General features: G+C 44.8%; 1 protein-coding gene across 4 annotated transcripts in view; it reads left to right on the top strand.

Annotated features, from left to right (window-relative positions):
* Positions 1–14,310, top strand: part of FBLN2 (fibulin 2) — a 101,800-nt gene extending 87,490 nt beyond the window's left edge. For all 4 annotated transcript variants that reach the window (XM_071812998.1, XM_065845488.2, XM_065845486.2 and 1 more), the window contains exons 10-17: positions 384–521; positions 826–969; positions 4,345–4,473; positions 4,664–4,789; positions 5,435–5,551; positions 6,368–6,496; positions 11,290–11,413; positions 12,362–14,310. In XM_071812998.1, coding sequence (XP_071669099.1) covers positions 384–521; positions 826–969; positions 4,345–4,473; positions 4,664–4,789; positions 5,435–5,551; positions 6,368–6,496; positions 11,290–11,413; positions 12,362–12,719 — 1,265 coding nt within the window. In that variant the 3' untranslated portion in view covers positions 12,720–14,310. The remainder of the gene's footprint in view (positions 1–383; positions 522–825; positions 970–4,344; positions 4,474–4,663; positions 4,790–5,434; positions 5,552–6,367; positions 6,497–11,289; positions 11,414–12,361) is intronic.
* The last annotated feature ends 1,989 nt before the right edge of the window (positions 14,311–16,299 follow it).

The raw sequence follows: 16,299 nt of genomic DNA on the forward strand, positions 1-16,299 counted from the left end.
TACCTAGACTTCCTGAGGTACAGAAGGAATAAGAGACCATTTTGCTTTTGAGGAATGGTACACCATTTATTATGTGTACCTTATTCCTCGTTTTATTTGGGGTCCTTAGGATTTTGAATGTTTCAGTATTTGTGGCTCACAAGAGATGCTGTGAACACGGCAGTAGGGACCTGCATTGAATTTGCGGCAGGACCTGACATGTTCTGAAGCCCACGCTGAAGTTGGTGTCCAAGAGCAAACATGCCTAAGCCTCAGATTTCCCATAGGCAACGCTGAGTGTCTGCTTTAAATAATGTTTCCTAACGTCCTCCCTGAGAAGTCACGAAAATTACTGAAGTTTACAGCTCAACCAGTCACAATTTGGTGTTTTGATCTGTTAACAGATATTGATGAATGCGAGAGAGGAACTCACAGTTGTAAAGTAAACTTTGTTTGTCAGAATACAGAAGGATCATTCTACTGCGAGTCAAAGCAGCGCTGCATGGATGGGTTTTTACAAGACCCCGAGGGAAACTGTGTTGGTAAGTGTGAGCAGCAAGGTGTTTGTTGTGTGTGCAGCACCGCCAGCCAACTCCTGGTCTTTTTAGCCTGCCCAAGGGGTGCATACTGACCACATGTAGTTTTCCTGCTGTGAATTTAATTTAAACATTGCTGTCCTTTTAAAGATACGTGTGCTTGCATATTGAATTTGTAAGTGTTAGCACAGCAGACTTATCTTTGCAGCGCAATAAATTGAAAAGAAGGAAAAGAAGTGACAGCTGGAAGAAAATAGACCAGAAAGGTTAAATAGCTCCTCTTACTATGCTAATTCATTTTCTTCACCAGATATTAATGAATGCACATCTCTCCCCGAGCCATGTAAACCAGGATTCAACTGCATCAACACCGTCGGGTCTTACACCTGCCAGAGGAACACGCTGACGTGCAGCAGAGGCTACCACTCCAATGAGGAGGGGACCCGATGCGTCGGTAAGGGCTGGTCCAGTGGCTGCTCAGGTGCCCTCTCAGAGGAAAAAGTACATTTCAGTTCTAAAAAGAGGTTTTGCATTGCCTCCAGAGTCCTAAATTCCTGTGAGGATGGGGAATTTGCTGTGTGTTTGCTGTCCTGGCTGCTCAGTGATGCAGCGCTGGTGTCTCGCTGCTGCCTGTGATCGCTCGGTGCACCTGGTGACACTGGCTTTGGCTGCATGTGACACTTACTGGCTTCCTCTCTGAAGTGAATGTGATTTAGTTAATATTTAACCTCTTGCTGTCATTGAAAACCATGATCTGTTGCTGATTTTTACACTGTAAGTGATATGATGTGAAGCGTGGGATGCAGCAAACAAGAACCACTGGGTTTGTGGATCGCAAGAGCAGCGCTCAGTGGATGTTCTCTGCTGCTCACCATTCACACCCACCGGTGTGTATGGTTAGGATCAGTTCTTCCTTTCTGAAAAGAACATTGAAATGCTCATATAGGCTGGCACACAGCTCGATACTGATTTGTATTTGTTCCACTGTGTTTAGAGAGTTAGTGACTCAATAGCAGATTTCAGCTCCTGTGAGCGTTTGTTCTGCAAATGAGCACACGAGGCACAAAGGAACTGAACGCTTGGTCCTTGGTGCCAGGTGGGGCTGGCTGTGCATTTTTGAATTCCCTGTGTTCTGTGTTACATGAAATACAAAATTGTAAAACAATGGCAGGGAAAAAAAAAGACGACAAATCAGTATTTTGTTTAGTGATGATGTCCTAATAATTCCTACTTATGTTCTTTTTCAGTAAAAGGAAGGATGACAAAATGAAAAACAGATATAGTTTTGTAATGCTACAGGTGGGTGGAAGCCATGTCAGTCACGACTAGCAACCAGTAGCAAAAAATAGCAATATAGCTAGAAGATCCATTTCCGCATAAATTTCTGCATTATTCCTTTTGCTCTTGATTACGCTGCATCTCCCTTCATGATTTTCCCCCCAGGACTATCCAGACAATGCACAGCCACTGGGGAAGATTTGGAAGTAGCAGAAGATGTGGACAATTTATGTTTGTAACTGAGGAAACTGAGAAACCGTCCTAATACAGCTCTAGGGGGTTGTGCTTTGTACGTTTGGGATACAGTAGTGCGGTCTCATTTGCTGCCTTGTTATATAGCAGCCTAAGATATTTTGGCTGTTACAAAGGGAAGCTCCAGAAGTCCTGTCTCAGCTCTTCAGCTGGTTTCCATCAGCCCTGTTTCAGCAGAGCCTGCTGGCTCAGGTGTGTTTGCACCACCAGGCATGTGGTGGCCCTGAAATGTTTTGTAGGGTTACCACCATTGCCAGCATCTCCAGAAATGCCATTGTTTCCAAATTCAGTGATCATCACCGAGCAGCTCAAGTGTCCTGGCCATAGTGCTAACGGCCTTCGTTTGCCAACCCATGAAAGGCCGGGGCAAATTCTGTTCCTAAATTTCAAACTGATGATTTATAGGGAGAATCCAGCATATTTTGCCCAGTTGTTCCTCAAAGAGAGTGACTGTGTGCAAATATGTGAGAGGAGGAAATTGCCATTATTCATACAGCATTTATATCTTTAAAGTGTGATGAGGTAGCGCAATGTGTTCTAATTACTGGTGACACTTTGTATGACTGACAATGCTTTTCAGGAGCAGGTATAAGGATACTTGTCTAGTCTGATTTTGGGAAAACAAATGTTTAACGTTAATTGGTGAATTCTCTGTGCTCTGTGCACTCTGCAGTCTAAATGTTTTGGTATTTTTGTGGTATGAAGAAAAAAGAGAAGCATATGGTCCTAATTTCCTCTCTATGATAAAGACTAGTTTCCTTACGGGATTACAATAGCTAATTAGATTCCTACTTCAGATTTATTCCTAGTAGTAAATACATCAGCTGCACATGTTTCTCCAGAACTACACTGCTTAGAGCAGGGGTGTCAAACTCTTAGGACTAGTTACCATTATACAGTCCCAAAATTACATTGGGCCCTTTGAAGGCAACCGTGATGCTGATGTGGTCCCCGGTGAAAATGAGTTTGACACACCTGGTTTAGAGGATTCGTCTCTCTTCAAAAGGTTTATATTATCTTATTTAGCAAATGCGTTATTAAAAACTAGTTCTTACATTCATTTTGCTGAAAGCTACTCCAACTGTCCTGAAATATAGCACACTGCTGATGGTATAATGCTCTAGAACTAATTAAAGTCTGAAAGTGATTGAATATTTAATTTTGGACAAACTAATGGAATGATTCCACACATGAATTAATTACAAATAAAACTGCTACTTTACAAATTTGTACCCGCATTGGAAACGTCCTTGTTTTGATGCCACCTCTGATCTTAAAAGACGATGAGGAGATGGTGTTTCAGCAGGAATCTGAGCTGGTCAGGAATTGCACGAGGAATTGTGATGAGAACTGCCCAGAACCCTTGGGAATCAAATAGGGCTCAAATCTGTGACTTCAAATAGGACAGTAAGGAGAACCCCTTAGCCTTAGACTAGCATCCTAATTAATATTAGATGAACAGGGATTTGGGTTGTGAAAGTAGTTGGAGATGTGAATAATAGGAAGAAAGCAGGATCTGAGGGCTTACTAAATGGCAGAACTCAGAATACTTGAAGTTTCAGAGGGTTAATCAGACTTTTGATGCTTCTTGCCACAGATGGTAACAGGAATTTGTTAGATACTGATGAGCTATTTAGTCATGTTTCAAGTCTTGGAAATCAGCGTGTATTGAAAACCCTCATCGTCATCTGAAGGTTTTTAAAATGAGATTGGAAGTGATGCGTGTGAGCGGAGAAGCAACTAATTTGTTGGTATTGGATTTTGGATGAGGCCGTGAGGAATATCAAAATGTAACTGGATGGAGAAAACAAAAAAGGTCGACATTGGGAGAGAGCAAAAGGTAGACAGCAGAAGTGAGATTGAAATGGCAACTGGAGATGAAAATAGCAATCACTTTAATTGAAGGGATGAGCAGAATTTCTGGCTGGTTTTTGCTTTGCTTTAAATGGCTTGCTGTGACTCACATAATGGCAGAACAGAACAGGGTGTTGAAATGTCACAGTTCCATCAGAATCAAAATGTGTTTACACTGAATTGCAGAATATGCTGGGAAAGCTCCATCGCAGTTACAGTCCCCATTTTCACTTCTAAGATAATGTATTACTTTCCAGAAGCTTGACTGGGAGATACCGAAAGCTGAGAAGAGCACGGTGGGAAAAGCTGCTTTTCTTTGTTCTGTTCAGAGGACGACCCTAAAAGTTTCTATTCCCGTTACTTCATTTAATTTTCCTTTTCCTCTTCATAAACACTGATTTTCATCAAACTATATTTAAGCTAATTGCTTTCTCTGGCTCTGCAGACGTGGACGAATGTCAGACTGGTGTACACCGCTGCGGCGAAGGGCAGATTTGTCACAACCTTCCCGGGGCTTATCGCTGCGACTGCAAGATGGGCTATCAGTACGATGCGTTCAGCAGAAGCTGCATCGGTACGTAAGGCACAGGATGGGATGAAACGACTGAGCGATTGAGCCTTGGACCTCGGGACAGTATATAGCACCATTGCAGTTACTAGTTCTGCAATGCGGTGCCTCCAAAAATGCAAATCTGACACTTTTAAAAGTATCTCCCTGCATCTTGTTTGATGCTTTTGTTTCTAAGTTGATCGTATATTTGCAGATATCAATGAGTGCTGGAATTACCCTGGCCGCCTGTGTCAGCACACGTGTGAGAACACCCCTGGCTCCTACCACTGCACTTGTTCTTCTGGTTTCCGCCTGTCTTACGATGGGAAGCATTGTGAAGGTACCAGACATTTTTTCCATGAAGAAGAAATTGCAGTGTGAATTAAGGGACTTTAGTGGAGTTGAGGTGAAACATAAATACAGTAAGCCCATGATTTATGTGTCCTGAAATCTGCAGATACTCAAATCAAACACTCAAACTGTCAGATGAGAGCCGACAAGTTTCTCCTTTTCCTTCCTTTCCCTTACGCACTTTTTCCTTTCCTTCCAGAGAAAAGGAGAACGAACATATCAAAGTTAGAATATGAAACTTTTCATTCAAGTTTTAATAAAGATGAAACTTGGTAGTGACAAAACTTGAAAAACTTGATTTTGAATAGAATGGAAATTTTGTAAGGTCTCCATTGTATTTTTAAGATAATGATTATACATTTTTAATCAACTGTAACATGTAAGGTCTGAAACACGTGTTTGCATGTGGACAGGTTTTTATTGGCGTATATGGAAATGAAATTCAGGTGCAACAGCCATCCTCACAGTTCTTGTCGTTCTGCTGAGGTACCAGCAACATCTTCTTGGGGTAAATTAGTCCCTCCTTATTCATTCTGAGCAGAAGGGTCTGGTAGCTGTTCCCAGAGGCAAGAAGTGGTGCAGGTTTCTGTTCTGAACTCTTGTGGCAATGCCTGTGGGTTTGTTTTGGATACAGATGTGAATGAATGTGACACTAGTCCCTGCAGCCAGGAGTGTGCCAATGTCTACGGTTCCTATCAGTGCTACTGCAGACAAGGTTTCCAGCTGGCAGAAGACGGGCATTCTTGTAAAGGTGAGGCTGCTGCTTTCCCAGGTCGAGTTCAATGTGTGTGTCCTCATTAGCGATCAGTGCTGTCTGACTCGTTAGTGGTCAGTGCTGTTGAGCTCTTGGCAGCAGCGAGTGCTGCAGGTGATGCCCAAGGATGATTCTGAGTTACACCCGGCTGCAGAAGCTGCAAAAGGTAACTCCAGCTAATAGAAAATTCAGTTTATTTTCATGCCTCCTACTTGGGGCTGGAATACACTTGTGTAGAACCAGCAAGGTTCATGAGGCTAGAGATTGTGACTGAAAAAATGAGGAGGGAAGATATTTTACCTATATTGCATCAATTAAAACCTCCTCTCAGCCACAGTTGCAAGAAGGATGGCTCTCACTTCTGCTGGTGGAGGGTGAATGAGTGATCAGAATGGAGAAGGGAAGGGTTCTACCTGATTTCTTGAAGTTACCCATCCTGACACATACTTTGGAGAGTCTCTGTTTAAGAAATAATGAAGAAACCCGTGTTCTTCCTAGCACAAGGAAGCCCTTGAAGCAACCCTAGAAGAATTACAGAGATGCTAGAGTGTTTTAAATTCAGATCTGCCCCAGACTTACTGTTCTTTTCCATAAGTCCACCCTACTTGCAACCAGTATTTTTGGGAGCAGTCTTGTGTTCAGCATTTCAGAAAGAGCCATCAACTGTCCTAGAGCAATGGCAAACTTTCATGTTTGCATTCTTGTTTAAGAATATATTATAAATGCACCAGATAAGAATTTTCTTGTGTTCTACGGCCTCCCTTTTCAGACTTCTGTTCTTTTCATATGTTTGTAATTGTGTTTTTTCCCCAGATATTGATGAGTGCACACAGAGCGCAGGCATTCTTTGTACTTTCCGCTGCGTGAATGTTCCTGGGAGTTACCAGTGTGCTTGTCCTGAGCAGGGATATACCATGGCAGCAAATGGAAGAACCTGTCGAGGTAATGAGGACTTTAGGAACTGAAAGGATTATGTCATGAAGCTTTAATCCTCAGAATGATCTAAGCCATCATGATTATTCAGTCAAATCTCTGTTTTATTACATTAGTCACTGTCAAAAAGCCAGTATTTGACAAAGTTTCCAAATATTGGTATCTGCGGTGTCAGCTTTATCTTGTGTTAGAAAATGTGCCACGGCAACTCAGCTGTCAGTATGAGCTCATTGTTTAAATGAATTCCCAAGGGAGCCCACATTATCGTTCAGACTGATGACGACTCGCACGGGCTGGATGTGCACCTTGGCGCAGCAGTGAGTGAGCTGGTTTGTAGAGGTGCCAGATGTAGGAATCTGTGGCTCCATGGTGAGCTGCAGTTTCCTGCCCCAGAAAACAGGGAGAGCAAATGTGGGAGCTGTGACAGGGACTTACACGTCCTGACATCTGCCACCTGAGCTTCAGTATGTTGGCGTTAGTAAAAGTTAGCGTGAGCGTGTCCTCCCCCCACACACACACCTTTTCTCCATAATCACACAAGTGTCTTCTGGGTGTCTGGTGTTTTTCATCTGGTGCGCAGCTGTCTGGTTTTGAAGTAAAAAGCGCTGATTTCCAAAGGATGCGCTGACTGTGTGATGGTGATTGAAGATCTGGTTACCTTCGCGTACTCTGCGGGCATTCCTGCCGTCAGTTACACCAACTACCAGGCATTTCCTGCGCTTAGGTTTTCAGGAACCCTTCACATAACTTTGGGGTTATGTATCTCCTGTGCTAAAATTCTCTTCTCAGTGGTAACTGCAGTGAATTTACAGTGTATAAATCACAAATGGCATAAGCATACTTGATCTTGACTTTGGAGAGAGAAACAGACTAAGTAACAAATTTTGTTAAAGATTTTTAAAGCTGCTTTTTTTTTAATGTGTTTTTAAGTTGGACTTCAGAATGCAGTTACATCCGTGGGCATTTCATTTCTTACGTAAAAATCACCTTTAGAAAACTGCAGTTTTGTGGTTGGTTGGTTTGGTTTTTAGTTTCCTTGGAGTGCCGGCCCATTCTCTGGCACCTCCACCAGCAGCGAGGTCTGAGCCGAGCCGCTGCTCCCCGGCCAGCCCAACGCACCCGGCGCTGCAGGAAGGAGGTTTCCAAACAGACCTGTGGACCCCACTTGGATTCTTTGCATAGTGTGAAATCCTCCCTGCACATTCCCCCTGTGATTACGCAGACCGGCCCTGCTAAGTGAGCTGTACAATAACGCTTAGAAGAACTTTTTGAAGTCCTTATGCCAGCTGGAACACACACCCTTCAAGGGCAAAGTTGGTCTCTTGCAGAACTCGGCATGTGCGTGGCTGGAGAGCTGGTGTTCAGCCAGGCGCTGGAACCAGCCCCACGTCCATGCCCTGTTTGAGCTCTGCAAGTGCGTAGCTACAAGTCTGGGCACGCTTTTATATTGAGGTCTCTGAAAATATGGTCAGGGAAACAGTCTGAATTGATGCCAGCTGGACTAAACTTGTGATTATATTGGTTTCCACCCGATGAAGGTCTGGCCCCCGTTGCTCATAATCTGAGCAGTTCTTAAGAGTGACTGGTGGTACATTCTGTGTGCCCTCTCTTTCAAACAGAGGGCTTCTATCTCATGTAATAGCGTCTCCGCATATGGAACGTTTTGGAGGTGCTGGCTGTGGTATTTGCAGCCCAGCCACACTGGTGCACCGAGTGCTTTCATGACAATGGTTGCAATATGGAAGAAATTTTCTTTTCACCTAGGGGCACTTCTGAGAATCAGCAAGGGATTTAATTTACTTTGATTCTCTCCCGCTTCCTATTGTATACTTCTCTTTGCAAGACTCTGAAAGCAGTCAGCTCAGTGCATGAGATCAGTTCTCGTCCCGGGGGAATGGAGGGAGTGGGAGGTTGGAGTTTTCCTCTAAGTCTCTCTCCTCTGTGACAATTGGCAGAAGTGCAGAGCCCAGCACAGTCCGCGTGGTTTGTCTGTTAGCGTTTATTTCATTTTAAAGCCTCCGTGCGTTGTCTAGACATTTGGGAGTACACAATGTGACTGTGCGATCTTTGCCAATATTTTCTGCTCAAGCTGGATCCTTGTTATTGCATCTGGTTTTCAGCATTTTAAGGTCCGTGGCTTGGGTTTGTGCGTATGTATTATTTAGGTAACTACGTTTATGCTCTAAGCCGTAAAGTGTCTCTGAGCTTTAAATATTCTTTTTTGTCTTCTACAACATTATTTCTCATTAGAGGGGTGTGTTTATATTTAACTTTGCCTTGTTCTAAAGTGAGGTTCCCATATTTCCTAATAGTCTGGTGGAGCTTACGTCTCCTGGATCGTGCAGCTGTACAGCAGTGGTTACTGTGTGTTGGATTTGCCCCCTGCTTTAATCCAGAGCAACCTTCATGCACAGACAAATTCTTCTCCAGGCACAGCCCAGCTTTCTCAGTTTTCAACACGTCACTGAGGAGGTCCCGTTGGCTTTCAGCATGGGCTGGTTATATTCCGGTGGGTTTCTCTGTTCCTAAGGGAAAGCTTTTGTCACAGCAGGCTGTGAATGGGCGATGTATAGGCAGACGTAGGGTGTCTGTCCATCCATGACTTTAAGGCCCCTGCAGGCTGCGGTGACAGGGGGATGTTAAGTGGCCATTTCACAGCCCTGCCCGTGAAGAAGGAGCCATTGCTATAACACACGTTCTGCAGCGTACAAGCCGTTTATAGCAGTGGCCACCCCTCGTCAGGGACCGGCCCTCGTGCGTCCCACCTGCAGCAGGTCCCCGCACGGGCTCTGCTGCCGGGAGCCTGGTGGTGCTTCCCCAACCCTGGAGCTGTCAGACGTGCACGGGGCTGTGAGCACCACGCTGCTCTAGAAACACCTTGCAGGACACCAGCGCCGTCTGAGCCTCAAACTGTGGGTCAGGAAGTACCAGTGACCTGTGAAGCTGTAGAAATTGGCCCATCACTTTCAGGAAACTACTTAAAATCTACTTTCAATCACAACAGCTGTGGAAAGCTTGCACAGCAGCTGCGGGGATGGATGGGATGGCTGATCTGAGAAGTTCAGGGTTCCACTGCCTTAGACTGCTACTATTTAGTTATTTTATTCTGATTCCTTTCAGCCTAGTTTATAATATTACTACACAACTCAGACACCTCAGGAGAAGGGAGAATATGACAACACAGATGATTCTGTCTAGGTGTTCATGTTTCATTTGAACAAAACGTGTTTGTGTTTGGTTTTTATTGCAGTGGGAAGTGGCAAAACAGGGGGGTCTTGGGGTTTGACAACTTTTTTCCTTCTCATGTTTATTCTCCCCGGGAAGTTAAACCCTGTGTTGCATCAGGTGTGTTTGGGATGAGAATAACTGGGTTCGCAGGCGGGTGCAGGTGTTTGCAAAGGGCAGAAAGAAGCTCACGGCCCTGGGTGGCTGCACTGGCCACAGCCTCTGCCAGGCATGGGCAGGACTATCCCACAGCATGGGCACGACCACGAGCTGCTGGTAGGGACGAGTGGTCTCCCTTAATTATCGCACGTGCTGCCGAGTAGTACTGTCAGTTCTTATTAACTGATAATGTCGAGGAAAGAAATTTTTGTCTGCTGAAGACATGAGTTTTAGCAGAATTTAAATCAATGTGATTTACCCTGTTGCTGCAAATGCCAGCAAGTGTGGGAATAGAGTGTACTATCAGCAAGTTGGTGATGACACCAAGCTGGGAGGAGTGGCTGACACTGGAAGCTGTGCTGCCATCCAGAGACCTGGACAGGCTGGAGAGCTGGGCAGGGAAAAATTGAAAGAAATATAACAAGGGCAAGTGTAGAGTCTTGAATCTGGGCAGGAACAACCCCAGGTTCCAGTATAAGTTGGGGAACGACCTATTAGAGAGCAGCATAGGGGAAAGGGACCTGAGGGTCCTGGTGACAGCAGGATGAGCATGAGCCAGCACTGGGCCCTTGTGGCCAGGAAGGCCAATGGTACCTGGGGTGGATTAGAAGGGGGGTGATCAGTAGGTCAGAGAGGTTCTCCTGCCCCTCTACTCTGCCCTGGTGAGACCACACCTGGAATATTGTGTCCAGTTGTGGCCCCTCAGTTCCAGAAGGACAGGGAACTGCTGGAGAGAGTCCAGCGCAGCCACCAAGGTGCTGAAGGGAGTGGAGCATCTCCTGTGTGAGGAAAGGCTGAGGGAGCTGGGGCTCTGGAGCTGGAGAAGAGGAGACTGAGGGGGGACTCATTCATGGGGATCAATATGGAAAGGGTGAGTGTCAGGAGGATGGAGCCAGGCTCTTCTTGGTGACAACCAGTGACAGGACAAGGAGCAGTGGGTGCAAACTGGAACACAGGAGGTTCCACTTAAAGATGAGAAGAAACTTCTTCCTGGTGAGGGTGCCAGAGCCTGGCCCAGGCTGCCCAGGGAGGTTGTGGAGTCTCCTTCTCTGCAGACATTCAAACCCGCCTGGACACCTTCCTGTGGAACCTCATCTGGGTGTTCCTGCTCTGGCGGGGGGATTGAGCTTTCCAGGGCACTGGATGAGCTTTCCAGGGCCCTTCCCATCCCTGACATTCTGGGATTTTGTGTGCACAGAGCTGAACCTGTCACACCTGGGCTCAGTGTGCCTGTCCCAGCCCAGGTGTGCCCCGCAGCAGCGGCACTGCCCAGGCACTGCGACCCAGCCCTTGGCACACCCACAGACCCCTCTTCCCATGCACACAGAGGCTCATAAGCATATTACACCCTGTAAATTGTGATTAATTTCGTATTTTTGCACTTAGCATGTCTTTTTCCTTGTGTTTCTTCTTCTTAGATGTCGATGAATGTGCGATAGGAACCCATAACTGCTCAGCTGCAGAGACTTGCTACAACATCCAGGGCAGCTTCCGCTGCCTGTCCTTTGAGTGCCCTTCCAACTACAGAAAAGTGTCCGACATGTGAGTATCGCCATCACAACATGGCCAGCAGCCCTGTAGTGCGATAGTTTGTGGGCGAGTGTAAGCGTCCAGAGCTCTGAGAAGATGCTTTGGTATCTGGAGCACACAGACTTTCCCCATGGAGAAGAGTTTCTACCTCTTCTTCTTCCCAGTTTTTGCCTCTTCCCAGCCCTCAAGCCCCCATATGCCCCCCAACTGCTGCTGTAACAGCAGCCATCAGAGCTTGCAGCTCGACTTGCTACAGCTCTAACAGGGCTCTGTTTATAATTAAATTTAAGAAAAAATAACATCTCTGCTGCTTATGTCGTTGCAGTGGCTGCCAGGCTGCTCCGTGCGCCACTTTTACAGTGGTTTTGGGGCTCCCTGTTTAATATTCAGGTTGCAGCTCCTCAGAGAGTGTTGAAACATGGAAGGGGAGCAGGATAAGGAGCTTGTCAGGCTGCAGGGGTCTGGCAGTGGCACATCCCGCAGCAGCTGGGGCTCTGGAGCCCCGAGATCTCCCTGCCCATTCCTGCCTCAGTGGCTGCTGGGGCTTTGGAAGCTGTATTCCATTCCTTATGACTTAGAACATTTTCTGCCTTATAGAACCGAGCAGCTTTGCAAGTGGAGGAGCTTGTTTCCCATTCCCATTCCCATGTTTTAGCTACCTTTTTTCAGCATTTTTATTGTTATTTTCTTGGAGCACTGTCAGTGATGAATCACAGACGCCTCTTCCACGCTCTGTGCTTCCCCACACAGCTCCCCATGTCCATGATCTTTTTCTTACACTGTTGTACTCTGACACTTATATCATTTACAAATGGGCCCTGTAAAAGCAGAACAAGCAGCTGATTATTACACAGCTGGAATTTGGGACACCTGTTTGTCTAATACTTTTGCAATTCTCTGAAATACATATATTTTTACCTGGATATGGACACTGAATGTGCTTCATTTCTCATCTCTCAGGCGGTGTGAACGAATCAGTTGTTTTAATTACCTGGACTGCCAAAACACCCCGGTGCGCATTACCTATTACCAGCTGAATTTCCAAACCAATATCGTGGTTCCAGCTCACATTTTCCGTATTGGACCATCGCCTGCCTACGCTGGAGACAACATAATCCTCACCATCAACAAGGGGAACGAGGAAAACTACTTCAGCACGCGAAGGCTGAACTCATACACGGGCATCGTCTATCTCCAGCGACAAGTCAAAGAGCCTAAAGACTTTTTGTTAGATGTTGAAATGAAACTGTGGCGTCAGGGAACGTACACTACTTTCCTTGCCAAAATTTACATTTTCATCACAGCTCATGCGTATTGAAGCGTGTATTGATGTTGGATTTTATTGGTGCTATGCTCTTTAACTGCTCTACCAAAGCTTAATACTGTTGAACTGGCATTTAATGTATCTAGCCTTTATATTATTTTTCTATCATTGCTTTAAACTTTTTTATTGGTTGTGTAAATTAAGTTAATTTTTATCTTTTTGTTTTGTTTTCTTATGTAATTCTTTACGTTGTCATTTGACAATGAGCGTAGGAAGGGTTAGAAAGCCAGTACATACGTTGTGTTAAGTGCTGGAACCTTTTCTTAGAAATTATTTTTAGGTTTAGTCACATCTGCACCAGAGAGGAAAGATGTTCACTTGGGAGCATTGGGTTTTGCCACTAAGGGAAAAAACCTTGAGCAGTTTCTCTTTATGACACAAACTTCTGGTCTGGCTCAGCGCCGGCCCCCACTGAGGTTCCTCTGTGTTGAGACGCGGCGGCGACGGCCACACGTGGACGCTGACGGTTGGCTCACCTCATCCTACCGGGTTCTTTTCCTCCTGCCAACTTTCATAATATGTTGCCTAAAATATATATATATAAATAAAACTCCACCAGTGAAAAAGCCTACGAATGAGTCTTGCTTTAGAAGGACTACACACGTGGTAAATATTTGCAAGACCAAGGCCTTGAGAACGTCATGCTTTGGGGTAAAAGCTCGCGTTGTTGTTTTTAGTGATTGTCCTTATAGGTGCTGGGATTCCTCTCTATACAGACTCATGCTATTTAGGTAACTATAAGCGTAGATTAGATGCGTTATAATTCTTAAAGGAATGTCCAAGAGGAAACATGGAAATAACTAAATAATCAGTTACTGCTCTTTATTTTAAAGCGTGGGTGTGCCACTGAGGAACCACTTGCAGCTTTAAATGAGCACAAAGGGGAGTTGCTTCTCTTCTTCAGGAAAATGGCTTCAGTTGTGTTACTAAATGACGCAGAGGAAAATGCTCATTAAATTGGTGGTTTGTATTATGCCATTTAGAAAATAGCACAACCTCAGTTTTGAGCTGGATTTCCTCTCATTCTACAGGAAACTGGATGTGGTCCAAAGCTGAAGGCCAGATGTGGTAAAGCATAGTATAATCGAAGTATTTGTTAGGATTTAGAAATGAATATCAGAACTTCTTTATGGCTGTTTTCTTTGGGTTTGATTTTTTTTTTCCTCCCTCCAAAAAGCAAAAAGGCTCCAATGTTGAAATTTTCTGGGCTTCCTTTGTTCCAGTTATAATTATTCCGCAAAATGTTTTAAAAGAAAAACATAGCTACAATATATTGATGTTTACCACACTGCAGTTTAATAATCTGTTCTTTTCTACAGTCAATCTTGTTTTGTCCAGTGTGTACACCAAAAAAAGGAGAAATCCAGTCTTACGTCTTGTTATGCTATAATCAACAATTTTATTATATTGTAAAAGATTCGTTTGAACTGCATCTTAAAATGGCGTAAACCCCCCATGGTGAGAGGGGAGATGTACTGTATTCACTATATCCCAAGGCCAATTTCTTCCACTTCAAGAAACTTTTAAAATTTGGATTCTCTTATTGATAATAAAGTGCAAATCTTTCTGTGTCTAACATCGCAAAGACCCATTACCAGGAAAAATTATTGCTGTTCCCCAGCTGTAAAATATGGGATATCTGAGTTTGCATACAACAAGATTTCTTTGTTTTGTTTTGTTTTGTTTTTTTCTATAAAAATCATTTTGTAAAAGCGATCTTCATCCATCTTTTGTTTTGCATGGTGAACAGTTCCATAAGCATTTAGCAGAGAAACCCACATTGCTGTGATTTGTCGTTCCAGGTGCCGTGGATCTCGCAGCCCCAGGCCCGGCAGCACCAAGACGAGCAGGAGCTTCCAGGTTCATCCTGCAGCCTCCGTGTGAAGCGGCGATACAAGTGTCACCCAGAGTTCTCCATCAGCATCAGGATTTGATTGAGCGTAAATGATATTCAAGCCTCAACAGTCTCTCTTGTCAGAGCACAATTGGACAGGCCATTTGTTACCTGGAGACCTTTCGCTGACTAAAACCAGCCATAGTCAATCATATTAAGGATCTGGCAGTTTGTAACACTGACTTTTCATTTTCTAGACGGGTAATTGATGAAGAAAGTTTGAGGAAAGGCTTTGCATACTATTATAAGTGCTGTGTTATAAAAAAACAAGTCTTCATCAGCACTGTGTCTGGCAGGCATTCAAAAAGGGTTAGGAACAGTCGCTCAGTCAGAGCAAAGGAGAGGCTTATGGGGGATAATTTCCCATTCCTCTGTTCCCAAAACAACCAGAGGAATCTTTTACCTCTCACCAACCCGACACATGTGCGCTGTTGGCTGTAGTGGCCAGCTGGCGCTGCAGCCTCTGCTTTGTCTTGGGACAGCACTCATGGTTGAACTTGGACTGGTGAGGACATGCTCTCACTGGCTCGCAGTGGCTTTGGGCTGGAATTTTGGTCTCCTTCGACTGGTCTGGCTCCTGGCAGCGCCAGCTCCCATCACCAGTAACACTCCTTCCGCTTTATTTGGCCGGGCAACCCAGACAGAGGGTGAGAGTGTGTGTGTCCCCCTGCACGCGAGAAGTCCTGCTGAACAGAGTTCAGGCCCAGGCTGTATGTCTGTGGCCTCTTTCTTAAAACACCAATAGCTTTCCTGAATTCTCCCTTGAACAGCCATATTTTTATTTCTTTCTTTTCTTTATTTACTTTCTCCATTTCTAACAAGTGTGTTAACTAGCTTTTTATTTATTCCCTCAGCTTCTTTGTGCCCCCTCTACCTTGCCTGTTGGAGGTGAAGTAAGAACAGCTACCCAAGAACTATGCAAGCTGATAAATTCATGAGGAAGACAACAGCTCCAAACCTAATAAAGAATTATAGCAGACTTGGGGCATATGATTATATATGTGTAAAAACTGAGATTATTAGTATGCCCAGAACTGGAAATGGCCTTTATGTGACCTGTCTGAACAGTCCATGTTCTGCTTAGATTTGCGGGGACTTGCTCCTGCCTCTACAAAATTTGATCTCGTTATACTTGGCTGGTTTATTCCTTGAGAGATCTGGTGATCCCAGAGACTGAGGAAGATCAAATGTATCATTGGAAAGAAGAAGAAATGAAAATCTGTGTGTTTGCTGGAAATTTGAATGGGTCCATTACATAATGAAACAGCAAGTTTGCTTTTGACTGGAATTTATGTAACATGCAATTCAGTTAGCAGTAGATGAATGAGAAAGATGTTTTTACCTAATATTTTAATTATATCTATTCTGCACCAAGGAGGAAATATTTTCCCATCTCGTAGCATGTAAGTAATACCTGTATGTGGATCACTGCAGTGTGGCTGGTGTGTGGCAGCGTTCTGCGGTGACGCTGTAGAGAAGAGGAACCGGATGCTCAGCATGGGCCTTGCTGTTCCTCACGCTGCGGGACCCCAGCACAGCCCACCCATTGCAGCAGAGCGAACTGGGAACCATAATGGGCCAAAATTCTTCTGTTTGAGGGTGGTAAAACACTGGCCAGGTTTCCAGAGAGGTGGTGGATGAACCATCCCTGGAGACATCCCAGGCCAGGCTGGACGGGGC

This window comes from Patagioenas fasciata, chromosome 10, assembly GCF_037038585.1.
Source record: "Patagioenas fasciata isolate bPatFas1 chromosome 10, bPatFas1.hap1, whole genome shotgun sequence".
Lineage (NCBI taxonomy): Eukaryota > Metazoa > Chordata > Aves > Columbiformes > Columbidae > Patagioenas > Patagioenas fasciata.